Here is a 21,651-nt window from a genome sequence, read left to right as displayed (position 1 = left end):
TGACCCACCTGAAAGTGCCGTCACAGAGGTTTTGATAACGAATTCCCTGTGTTCAAGGGGAAGTAACATACTAATTTGTCAGAAATTGATATCTGCTTTCTATTTTTATTTCACTTGGGTTGCAGGGACTTCCCGGATGTAAAATACAGTGTGGATTTTACTCTAGGTCTCTGTAGTTAAAATTATCCACTTTTCCAAGCATTTAGGAAGGGATATTTAATTATTGTGTGAAAGGGTGTGCAACAGCTGTGGATATTCCTGTCTGTTGTTCTTGTCATTCTGTGGTTTAGTGAGGTCCATTATATATTTTAGCCGAAGCATGAATATATGTGAAATCAGGGATTTTGATGAACTAGATTCCCCCTGCTGAAGCTACATCATAATGCCCATTATGTTAAATTTGCCAACCCCAATACTCTCAAATATCTATTCAGCAATAAATAGTTGGGATGGTTACTCATATTTCCACATGTGGGTAATAAAGATGACTTTAAAATCAGATTTTAGGGGCGCCTGGGTGGCGCAGTCGGTTAAGCGTCCGACTTCAGCCAGGTCACGATCTCGCGGTCCGTGAGTTCAAGCCCCGCGTCGGGCTCTGGGCTGATGGCTCAGAGCCTGGAGCCTGTTTCCGATTCTGTGTCTCCCTCTCTCTCTCTGCCCATCCCCCGTTCATGTTCTGTCTCTCTCTGTCCCAAAAATAAATAAACGTTGAAAAAAAAATTAAAAAAAAAAAATAAAATCAGATTTTAAGAGCATCTGCAAAGTGCCTGTGCGCCTAATAGTGGCAAATACCTAAAGCTATGTTGCAAATGGCGTATTACGTTTTTAGAGAGAAAGAATGTAATTCAAAGCATTGGCTTCAAAAGCAATTACTATTTTAACTAACGTTATATTTTAAAATCTAACTTGGAAAAAGTGTTGGTTTTTGAAGTATAGTGTAGAGAAAATCTCATCTATGGTAGGACTTTGAAGTATAAATACATAATGAATATAATGGACCATGATAATTAAAGTATGGCATGTTTGGAAGACATTATATTAGTAGGGTAACAGTGCTGCAATACTCAGTTGTTACAAATTTGTAATCAGAATAATTATCTAGATACAAAGAACTATCTAAATTGATCTTGTATTATTTTCATAGATTCCCCTGTTCTTTAATTCCTATCAGTCACTGACTAGTAAACAGAAAACAAAAACAAAACAAAACTTAGAAGCCTAATAAAGGTAAAAAGAAAAATGAAAAGTTAAATTTTGAGTAAAGTTTCTGAATTTTTAAAACTAGTTAAGAATTAGACTCTTTTGTGAACGTTTTGGACATCATTTTACCAACAGAGTCTATATGTGGACCTGTGGGTGAGTTATTTAAACCTTCTGGGTCTCATTTATTTAAATAGAAAATAAGAGTTTTGGATTCCAGATGCTACGTGTTTAAATTATAGAATAAAAAAAAAGTTGCAAGACTGTCTGCAATTGAGACAGCTAACAAATACATGGAAATAAAATCCCTGTAACAAATGGAATGTATACTATTACAGAAAGAAAGTAATGATTCCAAAATGACTGAAGGTTAAAGGGAAGAACCTGGAAGTGCAGATATATCTGCATTAGAAATGGAAAAGGGAGAAAAGCATAAGAAAGCCAAACAAATACAGGTAGAAGTTGAATTGGAATCTGGGAACAAGGCTGTGTAAAGAAGGGAAAGATATAGGGAGTTGTAAAAGAAGAGAGAAGCAGAATTTGTCTATAATTTAGATATGTGGTGTGAAATACAAGGACAAATCAATATGTACTGTGCTTTTCTGTTTATCTGATAATCATGTGTCATGTGAAACATGGGGGCAGTATGGTATTACATTATGAGTAACATCAATAGTTTTATTTTAATTTAAATATAGTTGACATACACTATTATGTCTCTGGTGTACAACGTAGGGATTCAACATTTATATACACTACAAAGTGATCAACGTGATAAATCTAGCTTCCATCTGTTACTGTATAAAGTTGTTACAATACGATTAACTATGTTCTCTATGGTGTATATTGCATCCTTCTGTCTTATTTCATAACTGGAAATTTGTACCTTTTAATCCCTTTCCCCTGTTTTACCCATCTCCCACCCTTCTCCCCTCTGGCAACCACCAGATTATTATCTGTATCTTTTTTTTTTTTTTTAGATTCCACACATACATATACACACCACATATTCTTTATCCATTTATCTATTGATGGATATTTAGGTTGCTTCCATACCTTGGCTATTGTACATGATGCTACAGTGAACATAGGGGTATGTATATCTTTTGGAATTAGTGTTTTCATCTTCTTCACATGAATACTCAGAAGTGGAATTAGGGAGTCCTATGGTAGTTTTATTTTAAATTTTTTGAAGAACCTCCATATTGTTTTCTATTGTGTCTGTATCATTTTGCTTTCCACCAGCAGTGCACTAGGGTTCCTTCCCTAGGTTTCTCCGCATATGCACCAACACTGGTCATTTCTTGTCTTCAGTGATAGCCATTCCAACAGATGTTATGTGGTATCTTATTGGTGTTTTGATTTGCATTTCCCTGATGATGAGTGACCCTGAGCATCTTTCTATGTGTGTGTTGACCATGTGTTTGTCATCTTTTGAGAAATGCCTATTCAGGTCCTTTGCTCATTTTTTAAAAAAGATTTTTTGGGACAGGGTATTGAATTGTATGAGTTCTTTATATATTTTGGATAATAACCAACCCCTTATTAGTTATTCCATTTGCAAATATCTTCTCTGATTCAGTGGGTTGAGCTTTCATTTCCTTGATGGTTTCTTTCACTGTGCAATGTGTGTGATATAATCTCATTTTTGCTTTTGTTTCCCTTGCCTGAGAAGATAGATCTAAAGAAATATTTCTGAGATCAGTATAAAAGAGCTTGCTGCCTATGCCCTCTTCCAGAAATGTTATGGTTTCTAGTTTTACATTTAAATCTTTAATCCATTTGAGTTTACTTTTTAACATGGTATAACAAGGTGGTCCTGTTTCATTTTATGTGTAGCTATCCAGTTTTCCTAACACCATTAATCGAAGAGATTGTCTTTTTTCCCACTGCATATTTTTGCCTCCTTTGTCAAAGATTAATTGACTGTATAAGTGTAGGTTTATTTTTGGACTCTATTCTGTTCCATTGGTCTGTGTGTCCATTTTTGTATCAGCGCCATACTGTTTTGATTACTATAGCCTTGTTGTATAGTTTGAAATCACAGAGTGTAATGCCTCCAACTTGCTTTTCTCAGGATTGCTTTGGGTATTGCAAGTCTTTTGTGGTTCCATGCAAATGTTAGGATTTTTTGTTGTAGTGCCATGAAAACATGCCATTGGCATTTTGATAGGGATGGCATTGAATAACATCAGTAATTTCAGTTGAAATTAGAAGTTGCATTTTTCCCTAAAAATATTCCGGTACTTGTTAAGTGTGTTTACAATGCTGTGTGTCCTCAATGAACCTCATGAAGCCCGTCCCTCAAGTCTCCTACAGGAGAAAAACATTTAAATGTACAAATATTGATACAATTAAAAGTTATGAGAAATTTGTAAAGGGAAATTTCTTGAGCTTGTGTGAAGGCTTCTCTGAGGAAGTAACATTGAAAAAGGATTTTTAATTCGCAATAACTACTAGGTGAGTATTAATGGGATATTAAACCAAAGCAAAAGGTAAATGAGGGTTATCATTTGGGCTTTAATCTGTGACCTAATTTTTGTTGCTTTAGGCCTGGGTCAGTTCTAAATTGCCACATAGAAGTAGGGGTTATTATTTGGAGCCTCCTTTCACACAGGAAGAATGAGGGATAGATGACTAGTGTTGCAAAAAGACATTGTATATTAAAATAATAAATTGCAGCATCACTTATTTTCCTCTAAGTATTATCTTTAGTGGTGTAGGGGATGAAAAACTTGCCTGATTATTGGGTAAAAAATAGCATTTATGAATTTTAGACCTATGCCATTTAAATGAGAACTTAACTCTGGCATGTATGAACCAGTCACGAGGACAGTATTGTGTTGCATTCTATTAAAATCTTATTATACATCTTGTATCATTTTTAAATGATAAAAACCTATTTTCATGAACTTTTAAATTAATAGTTCCAAACCTTCTTGACTTTTTTCTCTCTAATATCGACCAGGCTATTTTCAATTAAATGCTTCTTTGTAACCTCCAAGCCAATAGGTTCCATAAATTCTTAGGACTGAAGAAATTGAGTACCATTTGTCCTCTTTCAAATAATAGATGAGATGTGAAATGGGTTGGATGGTATATGAGTCTCTGGAGGATACTTTAAAATAGCATGTGGGTTTGTAGAGTGTCAAGTAGCAAATTAGTTTAAAACTGATTAACATTTCTCTTTTTTAAACTGAGGCATATTAGGCGACTATATTGGAGGAGGGGGGACTCACCTAAATTTTGGCCCTTTTTGTACATCTGAAACTATCTGGAAAGAAATGTATCAGAATAATTGTAGTTTGCCGAACTTTCACAACCATGGAAAGCAAATCAATTTCATATGACTTGAATACTTAGAAATTATTTTTTAAGGTTTCTGTTTCTTTCATTCAAGAGTAACAGAAAGAATTCTATCTAAATAAAGAAACATGAATGATATTTTGAATGACCTTATTTCCTTAACCACATTCTCCTTCCTTGATTTTTTTTTTTAATCTCTACTCTCAACACAACAGAAGCTCTGAAGGGAAAAGATACTGTGGGTGTAAAAGGACCTAGGCCAACGGCAAGTGGGTGGCCTTTTCTGGAAGACTACAACAAATTATGCCCATTTTGTTCCAAATAGTATGAAATTAGGTATTATGTAAGAGAAAAGGAGGCTGAGTTGATATAAACATTTTAATTTACACATACATTAAGGGGAGTCATGGTGCTTCCGCAAATTAAATGTATCAGCAGTGTAGCAACCATCCGTCTTCACTGTTGTAAGATAATTCTCCATAGATTTCTTATGTTCTTCACAGCTCAGCCTCTGAGTAAAGAGTGAATAGCTTTTACCCTGAGACATTTGCTCACTAATTCCAGATTAAGCATCCCCTCTTCCTTCCTCGTATCGTCTCTCTCTGGAGTTGAAGAGAAGCAGGTGTACCAGCAGTTTATAAGAGCTAGGCTCCTAATGTCTGGGATCCTTCTCTATGGTACTACCCACTTCACGTGGAGGGGACACCTGGGCATCATCATGTTGCCCCTGGGAATTGCGGAACCAGTGGAAGGTATTTTTCTGGCTGGTGCTCTTTGCTGTCCCTCTAAATCAAGGACCTGGTATGTGTCTATGAAACAGTGGCAGGCTGCCTTGTTAGTCTGCAAATAGGGTAAACTCTCAGATCCTTCATGGTCTTTGACCTAACATGCACAAGGAATTGCAAACTCAGATGCCTATGGGAACCAGGCAAGGGACAGGAATCGGAAGTCGGTCAGGTGTTAAATAATAAATGACAGCTGACACTCAGGCTCAGAGTTATGTTTTTGTTTTTGTTTTTAATTATAAGACTGAGCTTTATTATTGCTGCTTTCAAGTCCTTCACAAAGAAACATGTAAGTCATTATGGTTGTACCAAATAGCAACTCTGTAGCCAAGAATTTGCCAGCAGTTCCATTGCAGACCCTATTTTTGAAGATTTTTATATCAAAAGTAAAATACTTGCTTTAGGGTAAAATTGCAATGAGTATTCTCAACCCGGGAGCATGTTGCTTTGCTTCCTATTTTAAGAAAATCTTCCTAAAGTGTCATCAGTTTTCCCTGAAGACTTTCGTTTATATCTTACCTGATGTGAAGATTCTCAAAATTAAGGTTCAATTTATTAATTATCTAGACTCTAATTATAAAAAAGTGGCAATCTCCTAAACTCAAAATTTTCCTTCTAAGCTGTATGTGAATAATCATCTATGGAAATGGGAAAAAAGGGTCGCATGGATAAATAAAGGACCTAATAAATTCCAAAACTTCATGTCGATTAGTAATTTTCTTCTTTCATTTTCCTTTTATTTTTTTTTAAATATAATATATTGCCATGTTCACTAACATACAGTGTATCCAGTGTGCTCTTGGCTTTGGGAGTAGATTCCTGTGATTCGTCACTTACATGAAACACCCAGTGCTCCTCCCAACAAGTGCCCTCCTCAATGCCCATCACCCACTTTCCCTGCTTCCCCCACCCCTGCTTCCTTCCACCCTAGTTGTCACCATTTAGTCTTTTCTGTCCTAGATGGTGAGAAACCAGCAGGATGGACTTTTTTTTAATTTCTTTTTGGTTACCATGGAAACACTTGGCATAATACCGAAGCACACAGTCATTGACGAATAAAAAAATCTTAGCAGGCCATATATGACATTGCCTGACATTAGCTCAGAAGAAATATGGTAAAATATGGTAATAAATATGGTGAAAAGCCAACATAACAACAAAAATTTTGCCATGATTTTTTTCCCAAATAGGGTCTTACACAGATGAGTCAGACATCAGATGTTTTCTTTTAAGTAATTCTTTTATAGTGCTTGTCCTACTAACCTGTGTCCCAGCATGTTATTTCATCTCTGCTAGTGGCGTTATTTTATTTTTTATTATCCATTTCTGTGTTCAATGTATAACACAATTTAGTTAGAGCTTTGTGGCCCATGTCTAATGATAAATGGTTTTCACATGTATATACAAATATACAAATTGGAAAACTCGAATTATTTTGCACTTTTTTTTGTATGTGATGTGGCCAGAAACATACAAGGAAAGAGATTCAGAAAAGTAAAATTTGCCAGGCAGAAATCTAAGTTTTATTTCATAGTTTAGTTTCAAGGTTATATAAAAACTCCAACAATGATTTAAAAACCTTTTTACGTTGGGGCACCTGGGTGGCTCAGTCAGTTGACCATCAGACTCTTGATATCAGCTCAGGTCATGATCCCAGGGTCATGGAATCAAGCCTCTGAACATGGAGCCTGCTTAAGATTCTCTCTCTCCCTCTGCCCCTTTCCCCCACACATGCTTTGTGTCTAAAACAAAGACAGCAAAACAAAACAAAACCCTTTTTTATGTTGAATCTATTTCCCTAAGTATTAGCCTAGAAAGTTTGGGATCCTAAAGTGGCTTTCTATGAGCCCCTAAAATTATAGGTTATGTGGTAAAATATTGGTGAGTTGTCTGAATGAGTTTCTAGGAGTTTGGCTACCTCAGTTGTTAGTCAACTATAAAATACATGGGAAAAGAGAATTTTATAATGTCTTTCATTTTCTTTGTTTCTGCATTTGTAATTATGGAAATAGTAAATGAATATAAGTGGGCATCACTAACAAGAGTAAGGAAAAACAGATACTCTCTGGAAAAATATTAGTGGATAGCAAGAGAATTTTCATAGCTAAATTTAAAAATACATTGAGATACTTGGGATTACTATGTGCTAATTATAAAATGCCATGCATGAAATTAGCAATTTAGGAAACAGTGAAAATACTACTTAAGATAATGATGATTTATGGCAATAAGTATAGAATAAATATTTTTATTTGTTTATTGAGGTATAGTACATGTAATTAAAATTCACCTGTTTAGGTGAGCAGCTCTATGAATTTCAGCAAACTTACACACTTGTGTAACCACCACCACAACTAGGACAGTATTTCCATCATCCCCCCAGATTCCCCATTCCTTTTTGTCATCAATGACCTTCCTCCCCACATAGCCCCTGGCAACACTAATCTGATTTCTTTATCAGTAGTTCTTCCTGCTCTACGTTGTTATATAAATGGTTTCATCAAGCACGTAGCCTTTTGCGTCTGGCTTCTCCCACTTCATATAATGCTTTTGAGATTCACAGCTGTTGTTATATGCACCATTAGTTTGTTTCTTTTTTATGCTGAGTGGAATCCCATTGTAAAGATTTCCCATAAGTTGCCTTACTGTTTACCAGTTGAGGGATATTTGGATTGTTTTCAGCTTTTGGAGATTATAAATAAAGCTTCTGTAAACTTTGTGAACAGGTTTTTGTTTGGTATGTCTTCATTTCTCTTGGATAAACAATATTTATGTGTGGGATTGCCACATTATAGGGAAGTGTGTTTAATTTTAAAAGAAACTGAAAAACCATTTTTCAAAGTGGCTGTGCCATTTTAGATTCCCATCAACAATGCATTGGAGTTCTAGATGCTTCATGTTGGGTGTATGTGTGTGTGTGTGTGTGTGTGTGTGTGTGTGTGTGTGTATGTACACACATTTTAATTTCAAAGAAGAAGTCCTTTCAAGTCTTTCTGAAGATGCATTATAGTAAAAATTGATATATTCTTGAATTTTGTGTTCTTTTACAAACACGGGATGGCTAAAGCAGTAGGTGTCAGGGGGAGTTAATGCCATTTTTTCCTTCTTATGAGTTAATTCACCCACATATATACATATATGTGTCAGTAAATTGAAAATATTATAGTAAGATTATGATTAAATTGTGTATTACACATATACAATGACAGTAGTTTCCAGATCATTTAAAATGTTTGGTCAGTAATTCAGAGATTCCTAAATACAGAGACAGATGAGTTCAGGCAAGTCTTTAGACCCTTATTAATCTTTGGTTATAGTAAAACTAAAAGTTGCAATATAGTTGACAAGGCCATTCTGTCTTTAGTTGGAGCATCTAGATGTGGCAGCCCATGAAAAGAGCAACTTAGAAGGGCTGGATGACTTTACAAAATTTCCAAGCCAGTGATAGTTCTAATGTAAATAGAATTGGCCTCTACAGATAATTTGGGTCATTTAGACCAAACTGGAATTTTCAGTTGCCCTTTAAGTAATTCAGTAAGGTACTAATGGCACTTAAGAGTGAAATGTGGCTTCTCTGATTTCTAAAATGGCAATACTGCCCTGCATACAATAATGTTTGTGTTTTAATATCCTTCCATTTATTCTGGGAAAAACACCAGAAATGAAAGTGAATTTTCCAGAACAGAGACACTTGGGTTTGTTCTTTTTTTGTGTGACTGTTTTCTTAGGACTAGTTTCCTAGGCTAACATGCCAAGCTTTTTGCAAGACCACATTTAATATAGGGCAAAGGTAGAATTAAGCTTGAACATTCGTAACTTTTTCTCAAGATGTGATGTGTTATCAAATAGGCTTTTTTTTTTTAAATGGCTGACTTAATTTAATATTCAAAAGAGGCTGGAACTGCAAATATATGTACAAACTGAGAGTTTTAGTATTTTAAGTGGAAGCTGTTGTTTATTCTCAAGAATGCTAACATTTAGAGGGTTCAGAAATTGAATATATTTTGGCAAAAATTGTGATTACATTGTGTCTTAGTGCAAGACCCAAGTGTCTTCTGCCTCAAATTATTTTTGTGTCTTCTTATTGGTATCTAAATGTGAGACAAGCACTCTCAAAATGCTTCTCACGTAATATACAATGAACTCTAGAAAAAAGCTTTGTGCAAATAGCATCCACTCAGATGCTGCTTACCTGGTACGGCCCACAAATGAGAAAATTTGTAATTTTCACAAATGGCCCATTTAGAAAAAAAAAAAATTTAATGTGCATTTATTTTTGAGAGAGAGAGACAAAGTGTGAGCGGGGGAGGGGCAGACAGAAAGGGAGACACAGAATCCAAAACAGGCTTGAGACTCTGAGCTATCAGCCCAGAGCACGAGGGGTAAGATCGAAGTCAGATGCTCAACTGCTCAGTCGACTGAGCCACCTAGGTGCCCCTCAAATGGCCCAGTTTTTAAATTTGTGGCTACATAATGGCAACAAAAGAAAATACTTTGGAACAGTTGAGCCCGTACTCTCATGTGGAGCTTTGTATGTGTATATCCCCCCGGTTAGCTTACAGATATTTTTATGTATAAGAATGGTACTTTCCATAAACTTTGAGATTTTGATATCAATTTTCTGTCCTTTCTCAATAAGCTATTCTATTCATGAGCAGTGTAACAAAGGCAGTGTTTCTTATTATTTACCCTAATTTTTCCATTTTCTTGCATCTTCTGAGTCTTTGTTACAATGTCCTATGTTGTATTGCAGTGGGATAGACATAGTGGTCCAGGTCCAGGGAATTTGTTAGTAATCAGTCTTTGCATATGCTTTTTTCCTATTGTTTACCCAACTGCAGTCTTTGTTTTTAATAGAACAAAAAATATTTTCTTACAATGTGTTCTGCTAAATTCTGACTGCTGGTTTTTAGTTTATTAGAATAATTGTATGATTTCGTACTGAGTATTCTTTCTGCATTTTTGTTTTCCTGGCCTGTATTATTCTTTGATTCATGATTGTGGATAGCACTGTTAAATAAATGTTCCTCAGGCAATGTTAGGTGGGTTATATTTGCCCATTAGTTGGATCCATAAACTTTTCCCACGTTGATTGATTTCCTTACTGACAAATTACGGAGAAAATTCTGGTAGTTCTCAAGAAACACTAGGAAGTTGGGGGAAGATGTCAAGAGGTTTGGGGTCAGTAATTTGATCTTTGAAAACTTTCTCCAAGTGAGACATCAATAAATCATGTGAGATAACTTTGAATAGAAGCACAGAATTTTAAAAAAATGAAATAAAATTTCGCCTTCTACATATAGCATCTGTGAGGAAAAATGAAAACAGAAATGTATATTCATATAACAGTGGAAGAAAAAAATGTTTTTTAAGTTTGAGTTTGCTTGAAGTTCTTCATTATTAAACTATAGCAGGATTCCTATTCAGTATGCAACTGAATTTGCATAAGTATTAAAATAATTTATCATGATTAATTCTATTATAGTAAATTTCAGCCCTAATCACAATCTGCCATATACTGTAGTGGTTTTTCAGTATTTCATATTTTACTGGAGTTTTGGTGGAATTGCAGCTCCTGTAACAGCACAGATGTCATCTGAGTTCCCCATGATTAATGTGGTTCTGAAGGAGATCTAATAACCATTAGCCAGTTTCATAAAGTGTTACAGAATAAGGTCAGCGTGGGAAAAATTTTAAAGTCTTAAGAATGTACGTTCTAGCAAGTACCTGTGGCCACAAATTGGATTTCTTGAACAATGAGGAGATTTAACCTTGGAAACAGATGAACTCCTTGGGCAAAGGTGGGAAGAGGAGACTGTGATTTGCCTTCAGATACTTAAAGGATCATGAAAAAATATGGCAAGTCTAGAACTAAAGGTTGAAAGTTATAGGGAAGTAGATATACATTTGATATGTTATAGTTTCAGAAAATCACCGGAAACACGATGGGCTTCATGGGTCTAATGGGCCCAAGAAGCAAAGGAGCTTCCTGTTACTGGAAGCATCTAGGTAGAGCCAAGGTGCCTACTAATAGATACTACTGCAATTTTTGTTTTTAGTGGTTCAGAAGAAAATTTTGTTTAAGTAAATTCTGATTTTTTTTTCTACCATGAGTTTCCATAAATTAAAATCCTTCACAATATCAACAAATTTCTTATATTTTTCTTAGATTTTGGTGGAGGCTTCAGTAGGAGATGGCTTCACCGGAGACATTGCAATTGATGATTTGTCATTCATGGATTGTACCCTTTACCCTGGTAAGGAAGAATATTTAATTTTTTTAAAGTTTATGTATTTATTTTCAGAGAGAGAGAGAGAGAAAGCACGAGTTTGGGAGGGACAGAGAGAGAGGGAGAGAAGGAGTCCTAAGCAGGCTCTGCACTGTCAGCACGGAGCCTGACAGAGGGCTCAAACCCATGAACTATGAGATCATGACGTTAGCCAAAGTCGGGTGTTTAACTGACTGAGTCACCTGGGTGCCCCAGGAAGAATATTTTAATATATGAGCATTTTCAAAACTGTTTACTTGAAAAAAAAAACTGTCAAGGAAATCAGTATTTCATTTCTGTAAGTTTTCTAAATATACCCTTACTTCTGTTCTAATCTGTTAACCCTGGGAGAAATTATTGTGAGTCTGCTGGTAATTAGTCTTAACGACTTTGCAAACATAGTACAGAGGTTTCAATCAGCTGCTTATGTCTCATCACATGGAAAACACTAGGAAATCACATCTGAAGCTAAACTATAACATCATTATATTTGAGGGATTATAATAACCCAAACTGGTTGCCTTATAATTACATTGTTTTGGAGACTGTGTTAATCTCAGTTACCTTCAGAGATGTTTTACTGTCAGGTTACGTGAAATATTCCTAAGGATTGTTGTGAACCATTTCTTCTCTGTATCACACATTTCTTTTATTTAAAAACAAATATATGTTTCCCATATTTATATCTCCATTCTCAACCTTTAACCTGAAACCCATACTTCTATACTACCTACCTACTCAACATCTCAATTGAGATGTTTAGTAGACACCTCAAAGACGATAAAGGAAAATAGCCTAAGACAAGCTCTGATAAACTCAAATAAAACTAAAACCAACACCCTGGGCGAAACGCATTCCAGGCCAGTGCATAGTGCTCTAGTAGGACTGGGCATCAAGCTCTTGGTGGATAATCCTGGTGCTGAGTTGGAGGCTCTTAAACTGCATGGCAAGAGGGAGCAGTGTCCTTCCTGAAGGGATCAGAAGCATGTTAATTTAAAAATCAGTCGCAATAATCCATGCAGAGAGCACGCTTGAGTGCTGAAAAGTTCAGCTTCATCCCTGAGCCATCACTGTAGTGTTATTGGTCAGAAGGGCACCAGCCTCTCCCCGACATCATCGGGGGGCCGATTCCAGTTCTCTTGGTTGTATGCATGTGACTCAGCTCTGTTCCTCTATCTCATCTTCCTGGCACGTTTAATGGCTTTAACTACTCTGTGCAGTGGTTTCCACAGAGCTCTGCAGAAAGCCAAATCCTTCCCTGGATAAAGCCAGCAAAAAGGAGATCAGAATTCAACAATTTGCCCTCATCTCTCAATGGCTGCAAGTAAATTCTTGATTACTAATTGGCCCCTCGATCCTGCCATTCTTCCACGCCTCCCTCTCTCAGTAAATGACAGCCTCTTTCTAGTTGCTGACTTTCATTACAAATCTGGCTAGCCACTAGCTTCAAATATATCCAAAGCTGACTACTTCTTAGTACTCTTCCCTTAGTGCCAGCCACCATCGTCCCTGCATGGATTGTTAGATTGTCTTTTAGATGATCTCTGCTTTTACCCCTGAACTGTATAATCGATTCTCAATACAGCAGGCAGAATGATCTTTTTCACACTTAGATAAGACCATGTCATCCTGTCTTCAGAGTCTACCTATGACATCCTATCACCTTCAGAGCAAAAGCCAGACTTGTGCAGTAGCTCCCATGACTGGTCCCCTCATCCCTTCTGGAATTCGCCTTCTACTACTGTGCCTCCGCTTGACTTCTCTCCACTACAAGGCCTCTTAGCTAATCCTTCAACACTCTAGTCCGTTTGTGCCTCAGGGCATTTACACCTTCTTTTCCCTCATCCTGGATTGTGCTGCACCCAGATATGCACTTGACTCCCTTCCTTACTTCTTTCTGATCTGCCCCAAAGTTTCTTCTTTAGTAAAGACCTCTCTGAACACTACACTACATTACACACGCATACACAGTTCACAGTCTCTTCCTTGTCTGACATTTTCTCTCTCCTTCCCCTGTGTTATTTTTCTCTATAACACCTATCACCCTTATAGTTTTATTTCTGTTTTCCCCAACAGTGTTAACTGCATGATGGCAGGAGTTTTATCTGATCACTGCCTTATCTCCAGAAACTTAAACAGTATCTGGCATGTAATATTACTCAATACACATTTGTTGGATAAATGGGTGGATAGATGGCTTTATCTTTTGAAGTACTTTATATGCCTTTGGTATGTATTTTAGTTTATTATTATTGCTAGAATATTAGTTATTTTTATATGCAAGATTCTGTTATATGCCAGATTTGTTGAAAGCCAAAGCTCAGTGGCTTATAACTACAAGCATTTAATTTTTGCTCTCAACTACGTGGGTGGGCATAAAACAATAATGGAAAGAGTATGTGTTTCTTGTCCATAGCTCTTTCTAAATCTATAGAGCGAGCTTCAAGCTGTGTATTTCTGTTGCTTGTGTTTATCTGGGACCAAAGCTAAAGGATGAAGGTCTTATCTGACATTTTGTTGTCGAGTAGAAGAGTGGGAAAAAAGAAAGCGCACTTAACGCTTCTGGTGAGACGTGGTATGCATTATATCTGCTCATGTCCAGTGATTGGAGCAAGTCATGTGGGCAAGCCTAACAAGGGGGAAGCATCCTCTACAATAAGAAGCTTGGCAAGGGTGGGGAATACAGACGGTCCTTATGAGAGAGAGAGCGAGAGCTGATAAATGGCACAATAATATAGTTTACCACTCATATGTATCATCTTATATAATCCTCTAACATTTTTAAGAGTCTAGAATAATGTCTAGTCCTTTGCAGGTGAAGAGATATTAAGTGTTGGATAGGATTGATGGTTCTGTTATCCCAGTTTTATGGAGCAAGCTGAGAAGGTGATCGTCCGCCCAAGGCTGCCTAGCTAGAAAGTGGCAAAGTACATCTGCTTCTTTGGACCACAGTGCTAACCACTGGCATACCACACATCAAATACACTAACCTCTAAAGGAAGAGAATACAATTTCTACTTTATAGATATGAACAATTAAACCGCACAAGAGACCTGGATGAAAATACCCAGTTGAGGGAAAGGATGGGAGTTTCACTTAAGTGTGTTTGACTTTAGTGACCAGGGTTTTCCCAAATGGCCTCCAACTCTGAACTTATGGAGCATCACTGTGACCCCCCGTGGCAGAGGGGAACATGAAAGAATATAGAAAGGGAAAACAAGTTGCGGTTGATCCTGTTGCTACTCCAGTTATCTTGATAATTAGATTCTGTGACCAATGGTTCCAAAGGAGAGGGAGAAGAGCTGCCAGACCTAGGGGCAGAGATGAGAAATATCAGTTACAGACCATTAGTCCTGATTTTCTTGTTCAAGTTTTGGAAGAAAAAATATGGACTTTAAAAAGCTGCCTGAACTGTGTGGTTTTAACATTGGCTTCATAGCAAAAGAAACCTGGGGTTGAAACCACAAAGCCCGTTGAAGCTATAGGTTTCATAGAGGAATTTGATGTAATCTTGCCATCAGATGAAAATAAAAGCAAAAATTGTCAATAAAAATATTGCTCTTGATGATTACCAGTTTTTTTTTCTCCTGTTAGCTGACATGGGATCAGCACTTATAGATTCACTTACAGACGTTGATTTGTTTTCAGTATAAACTATTTATTTACAGCATTTTTCCTCCTTGGCTAATAAAACAAAATAAAGCAAAAACTTATAAAGCACATACACACAGATGCAAAATATTGACCTGATCCCCCAGTGTGTGGATTGGCTCATTCCCTACAACTTTTATTTTATACTCAAAGTGACCATAAGGAGTCACTTATTTCTTTTTTACCAGTTCCCTCAAAATCAACCTCTTTCCTTCATTCCTTCTTGTTCCTTCTCATGACATCACTGTTCTTTAGCAACCCAGGCTTGAAATTCCACAGCATTCTTTGACATTCCCTTTAAAACTGCTCACTTGCAAATCCTGCTGACCTGTCTCCAAAATATTTCTCCCATCTCTTCTGTTTTTTCCCCTTGTTACCTTGGTTCAGAGCAGCGTTGACTTGAATGGTAAGCTTTTTAACCGCAAACTTTTACTAATTTTACCCCCAAAGTATGTATGCTGTAAATTAGTTTCCTTTCACTTTTTCCCAGAACATCAATTATGTGCTCTTTCTCCTTTTCTAACTTCTGGTTGTTTCTAACTTAATTTTCAAATCCATTCTCTATTATGGATTGTACCTTCTTTGTTTCAATACTTTGATGAATATAGATTCTTGTTTTAAAACTAATCCAGGAGGATACTGGAGAGAAGACTTTTTAAGCAAGGTTAATCACTTTTCTAGGGAAAGTAGACAAACTTAGCCATGCAATAGAATCCTGTGAATTTTTTGGCATCATTGTATGATGATGTCACTCATTTCCAGAGTACGTAATAATGGAGAATGATGGCAAAGTTAAATCCCCTCACTTTGAATCCGATCTTCAGAGTAGATCTCAAGTAAGAATTGTTGCCAGACAACATTCAGATTTAAATATAAGTATCCCAAAGAATTATCTGTTCTGCATTCTTCTTTTGTCCAAACTACATTAGAAAAGCAAGACTAGTGTTCCCTTCAGAAGAACACATATGACAGTTTTCTATCTTGCATCAAGGGTTATTCGTGAGATAATTGGGTTATTTGTAAAACTAAAGCCATAACTACATGGCTTCACAACATACTGCTTACAAACTGGGAAAAACACTGCCCAAACACTTTTCATCCATCCTATTTTAAAAATTTAGACTTCCGCATTATCAGAATTATTACTTGCTACAAATATCAATTATTAGAATGAATATCAGCATCCCAAGATTTTAGTGTTTTATTTCTCTCTGGCAAATTGTTACTAAGTCAGCGACATGTCTTGCAACTGATGATGGCTTAAAACTGGGAAGGTACAGTAACCGTAGGATGCTTCAGCACAATTTTTCTGATGTCTTCTCCCACCCGCTGAATGGTTTTGGTTGTTTTCATTGTTAAACTGATTGATTTGGTTGGATTCTTGGCATCCCTCCTCATTAACCTCAATGTCTCATCAGCTTTGTCTATAAGTGCTTGTTGAGGGCTCCTTTCTTTCTGCAAACAGTAATGTTTGTTTCAGTGGGAATGAAAAGGCAAGGGAAAAAGCATGGGTACTTTTGTGTTTACTTTTAAGATCTCACCAGCAGCTTTTTACCTTATAATATTAAGCTGTTTGGTGTGTTTGTTACATTTGCCTCAGAACAATACATTCCATAAAAGCACTGGTGTTAAGGTCTTTCTACCATATTTTTCTAAAGGAAATACAACGCATACCCCGAAAAAATTACAAATTATTGGAAATATTTACAGTTTGATAAAAGACTTCAAGGCAACATCAAGAAATTTGACACTCACGATTGCAGTCTTAAATATTCTAGTTTTAGCATGTTTGGTGTAGTCTAGCAAAATATAGGAAGTTTATAGGAATATTAGCAATATACAGAAATATATAGAAAATATATAGGAAAAAAGTTGGCCAAAGCCTGTTGTCCATTCAATTTAGTATTTTAATTGTGCTTCTAGAAAATGAAATTGGACAACTAAGTAACTTAACCTATTTTAAAGTTAAAAATTTACAATTTTGTCATCTTTTATTTGAGAGAAATGCTAAATACCAAAAATGGACAAGGCTGTTAAAATACTTAGATTTTAGCTTGAAAATTGTTCAACTACTACTTCCGTCTGTTTGTAGTCACTTTGATATACAATATAGTGTCTGTAAAAATGGAAAATACTTTGTACCACCTAGAAAATTTCATTGAATGCATGGGTGAAAGCAACAGTGTTTCTAAAGAGCTAATCTGTCGTTGCAGACGAGAAAAAAGACACCTCCAAAATATGTGGCAAACAGTGTATCACATAGCTGTTATAAATTCTATTCAAAGAATAGCTAACTTTTAGCAAAACCTACTCTCCTGGAAAGGAGACCTTATACAGACATTCAGTATGTTTATGCTGAATATAGTTGTTTCGCCTTGTGGGTAGGACTATATTACTGTGTTCAGTGCAAAAGAAAAAAAAATACACTTTTATCCTGGAGATATTTCAGATTTTTAAATTTTCTGAAGATTGATCATGTTTAAACCTCAAGTAGACTTTTAGATTTTTTAAATTAAATATATATCTTACCATCAGAAGTCCCAGGAAAACCGTAGACATTGTTACCTGGAGATAGATGAAGATCAACTAGACATATCAGTCAAAAAGTTCACACATTTATGGTACGTTGAAGCTGGCAATAATTTATTAAGGACTAGAAGTGTTAAAATATCGGTTTTATTTTCTTAATTACCAATGTGGGAATGGCTGTAGGGAGTGGAGTCTCATATAAAATAAATGGAAAATCTGTTTTATCAGAAAGATTACATTAGGGTAGCACGCAGTATACTTGCTACAAGCATTCACAGAGCAAGAACTCCAAGTCCCTCTGGAGCCTGAGTCACCTACTTATGAGGACAGGTGCACAGGTGAGTTGGTTTCCCTGTGGCTTAGGGATGTGGAAGAAGATCAGCTCAAACCAGACTAATCTCTGCTTCTTAGTGTAAATTTCAGTCACTTACATTTCACCTTTCCAATTTTGTTTAACATGCAAAGTTTTTTGTGGTATTTTGTTCAAAGACACTGAACTCTATCATCGCCATCAACTCTAGCCTGTTAAGCAATTATAGGTTAAAAATAATTGTCATAACTTTTGCAATGGACTGAATGTTTGTATGCTCCCAGTATTCATATGTTGAAGCCCTCACACCCAATGTGATGGTATTTGGAGGTGGGACCTTTTAGGGGTAATTAGGACTGGAGTAGGTCATGAAAAGTGCTGCCCTCATGGTGGGATTAGTGCTCTTATTAGAAGAGGAGAGACGTAAGATCTCTCTGTCTCTGTCTCTCTCTGTCTCTCTGCATGAGTATAGAAAGCCATGAAAGGACATACCCAGAACCCGAGAATCCAACCATGCTGTCACCCTGACCTTGGACTTTCAGCGTCCATAACTCTGACAAATAAATTGTTGTTTAAGCCACCCAGTCTACAGTATTCTGTTATAGCAGTCCAAACTAAGATAGGCTTATTGTTCTAGATATGTTTCACTATTAAAATTGTTCAAAATTCATATTTAAAAAATTAACAAAACTTATCCATATACTACATGAAGTAATTTCTAGTATCCCCTGAGTTAGAGTATGATACTTTAGGAAATACTGCTTGAGGTCATTGCAGAGTAAAACAAGTTGACTTTCATGGTCTTTAGATGAAAGTCTGGGCCATCTTCACAGGCCGGAGAATGTGTCAGAAAGCTTGCAGTCCTTTGCATACCTCAGTTTCCAAACTGAGTCTTGGCCTAACGATGTTTCAGGCCTCTCTTTTTCTTGTGCATGCCAGATGCCAAGGAATCAGGCACACACAACTCCATAGTTATAAACACCACCATTTCCAAAGTTTGGCTCAGGAGTAAGAGACACTTCCTCTGTTTACTCTTAAATACAAACATATTGGACTTACTTGGTTTTTAAGATGTACTCATTCTGGCAGAATAACAAGGAATAATGAGGACAGGACAAAGAATTTCAGGATCTTCCAATTTCTTTTTACAGTACTGGTCCTTTTACCTATCATTCCTGGCTCACTTCTGATAGACTAAATGAGTTGTCTCTGTTTTTCCTGAGCATTGGCTCATCAACCTTCTTTTTCTAAGACATCCACTCATGTTCATGATATCTTCTTAAGGGGAACTATTACCTCATTTAAATTGAAATCAGGCCTAAGGATGCAAATATGGCAACTGGTTTTAATAATATGGCAGACCAGGTGATCTGAACACTACGATACTGTATACACCTAGAAATGTCAAACACGCATTTATTTAAATGTTAAATTGAGCTTAAACAAGAGAAATCTCCAGATGAGAGGAGCCAAATATGGAAAAATAGAACAGGAGACATAATATGACTGTCAAAATTAAGAAGAAAATATAGAATAGATGAGAGGGAGGAAAAGGGTAAAATGAAACCCAAGAGTGAATCCTAATGTCAGTTGTGGAAAACCAACAATGGGTTGCTGAGTTTGCAAGGAAGGCCTGGGCATGCATACCTGTCCTCTTAGTTTCCTCTTTTCTTTTTGGAGCTAGTTAGCTGAAGGGGGCATGAAATCTGCTTCGCTTCTTGCTGTAGTTCTCAATGGTAAGCTTCCGTACAGGAAGAGCTGGAAGTTTTCAGCACAGGTTATAACCTAGGCTGTTTCTTTCATGAGTTTTATACGTTAAAAGACCAGTTGTCTATAGGTATAAATCATTTTCATCATTATCAATTTCATTATCAATCATTATCATTCATCAATATCATTACCAATATCATTATCATAACAAGTTGATATTTTGATCTCCCATCCGCTTCAGTCTTAGCTCTTAATTACTGCAAAACTTGAGCTAAGAAAGAAAGTACTACTTATTGGATTTTCCCCAGATTCCCAGTAGCACCTGAATCCCCAGTCCTCTGGGTACTGGATGTTTGATATTGCTCAGGTCTCTGCTCTTTTCTCCAAACCCTGTGCTTTGGTTTATTAGTTCCCTGGGATTAAAGTAAAAGATTCGCTCTTCTCTTCCGTGTCAGAACCACCTGCAAATCATTCTTCACACTGATGCTAGAAAAGTATTTCTTACAGTGGAAATTGTATACCTTGGCATTTCTCTACCAGCTTTTGTATTTATTTCAAGCCCTAAATTGGACCCACTTAGCCCTTTATGATGTGGTAATTGTCTACTGTCTAGTTCCACATCTAGTGACTTTATCTTATGCATTCTTACTCTATCACGAGATGCTCTCTGTGCCAAACTCTCACAGTTTTGTGAAACAAAAAACAACAGGCCAGTATATTTTTCTGCCTTCACACAAATCTTCTCTTATCATCCAAAAAGACCTTGTACCGGGGCGCCTGGGTGGCGCAGTCGGTTAAGCGTCCGACTTCAGCCAGGTCACGATCTCGCGGTCCGGGAGTTCGAGCCCCGCGTCAGGCCTTGGGCTGATGGCTCAGAGCCTGGAGCCTGTTTCCGATTCTGTGTCTCCCTCTCCCTCTCTCTCTGCCCCTCCCCCGTTCATGCTCTGTCTCTCTCTGTCCTAAAAATAAATAAAAAAACGTTAAAAAAAAAAAAAAAAAAAAAAAAAAAAAAAAAAAAAAGACCTTGTACCTTTTTTCGTCTTGGCAGTAACTCATCATCCTTTAAAGCTAAGAACTTTTAAGCATTACTTTTCTGGAAGTCTTCCATTTGTCCATCTGTTCATTTACCGTGTCATCCATTCATCCATCTTTCCACCTGTCTGTTAACTCATTCTACAGTGATTGTCTACCCACCATGTACTGTGGTCTGGGAATTGTGCTGTGAATGCAGGAGTAAAAGGGTAGGTGTCATTCTTCCCCCTATGGCGTCATAATCTTTATCATAAACATATCCCATGGAACCATAATGAAAGATTACCTGAGTGCCTTATCCATTAGTAAGTTATTTTACAACCATGATGGCATATTTGGCTTTCAATGCATTGTACCTACATGTCCGTGGCACAGGGTGTTGTTAATAAATGCTGATGGACTAACTTGCTGTGTAAATTCTATAAATGTCTTCTAAGTTCTGTAATGTCATACATTATTATCTTAATTATGTAAATACATCCAGGTGACTACTTCTGGTTTAGTTCTCTCTTGCAACTTTGAATCTTGAATATCTGAAGACGTTTGAAACAGGGTGAGGAGATGTTGGATTAATTGTAGCAGGTGGAAGAACAAAGTTTCTTTACCTAGTGGCCCAGAAGGTTTAATCAGGCCTTGACTCTGGTTCCTAATGCTAGCATCTGGGACTCCCTTGGTTCCCAGTGATCCTAGCCCTGTCCTTGAGCCTTCCATTTATTCAGCAAGTTTTGAGTAGTTTTTCTGTAATTTCCATCTGTACCTTCATCTATTTATATCCAGCTATTTGTTATTGCTAAGACCTAGAACTCCAGCTTACATGCTTACATAAAGTTCAGCATATCGCCAAAGGCCACCAAACATT

General features: G+C 36.7%; 1 protein-coding gene across 2 annotated transcripts in view; it reads left to right on the top strand.

The window, feature by feature from the left end:
• Positions 1-21,651, top strand: part of MALRD1 (MAM and LDL receptor class A domain containing 1) — a 784,828-nt gene that overhangs the window by 228,733 nt on the left and 534,444 nt on the right. For both annotated transcript variants that reach the window (XM_086714806.1, XM_086714807.1), the window contains one exon: positions 11,461-11,548. In XM_086714806.1, coding sequence (XP_086570932.1) covers positions 11,461-11,548 — 88 coding nt within the window. The remainder of the gene's footprint in view (positions 1-11,460; positions 11,549-21,651) is intronic.

The sequence above is a fragment of the Puma concolor genome, chromosome B4 (assembly GCF_028749965.1).
Source record: "Puma concolor isolate L17-30 chromosome B4, mPumCon1.1.hap2, whole genome shotgun sequence".
Classification (NCBI taxonomy): domain Eukaryota; kingdom Metazoa; phylum Chordata; class Mammalia; order Carnivora; family Felidae; genus Puma; species Puma concolor.
The sequence above is the reverse complement of the archived record's forward strand: the minus strand, read 5'-3'. Positions and strand labels throughout refer to the sequence as shown.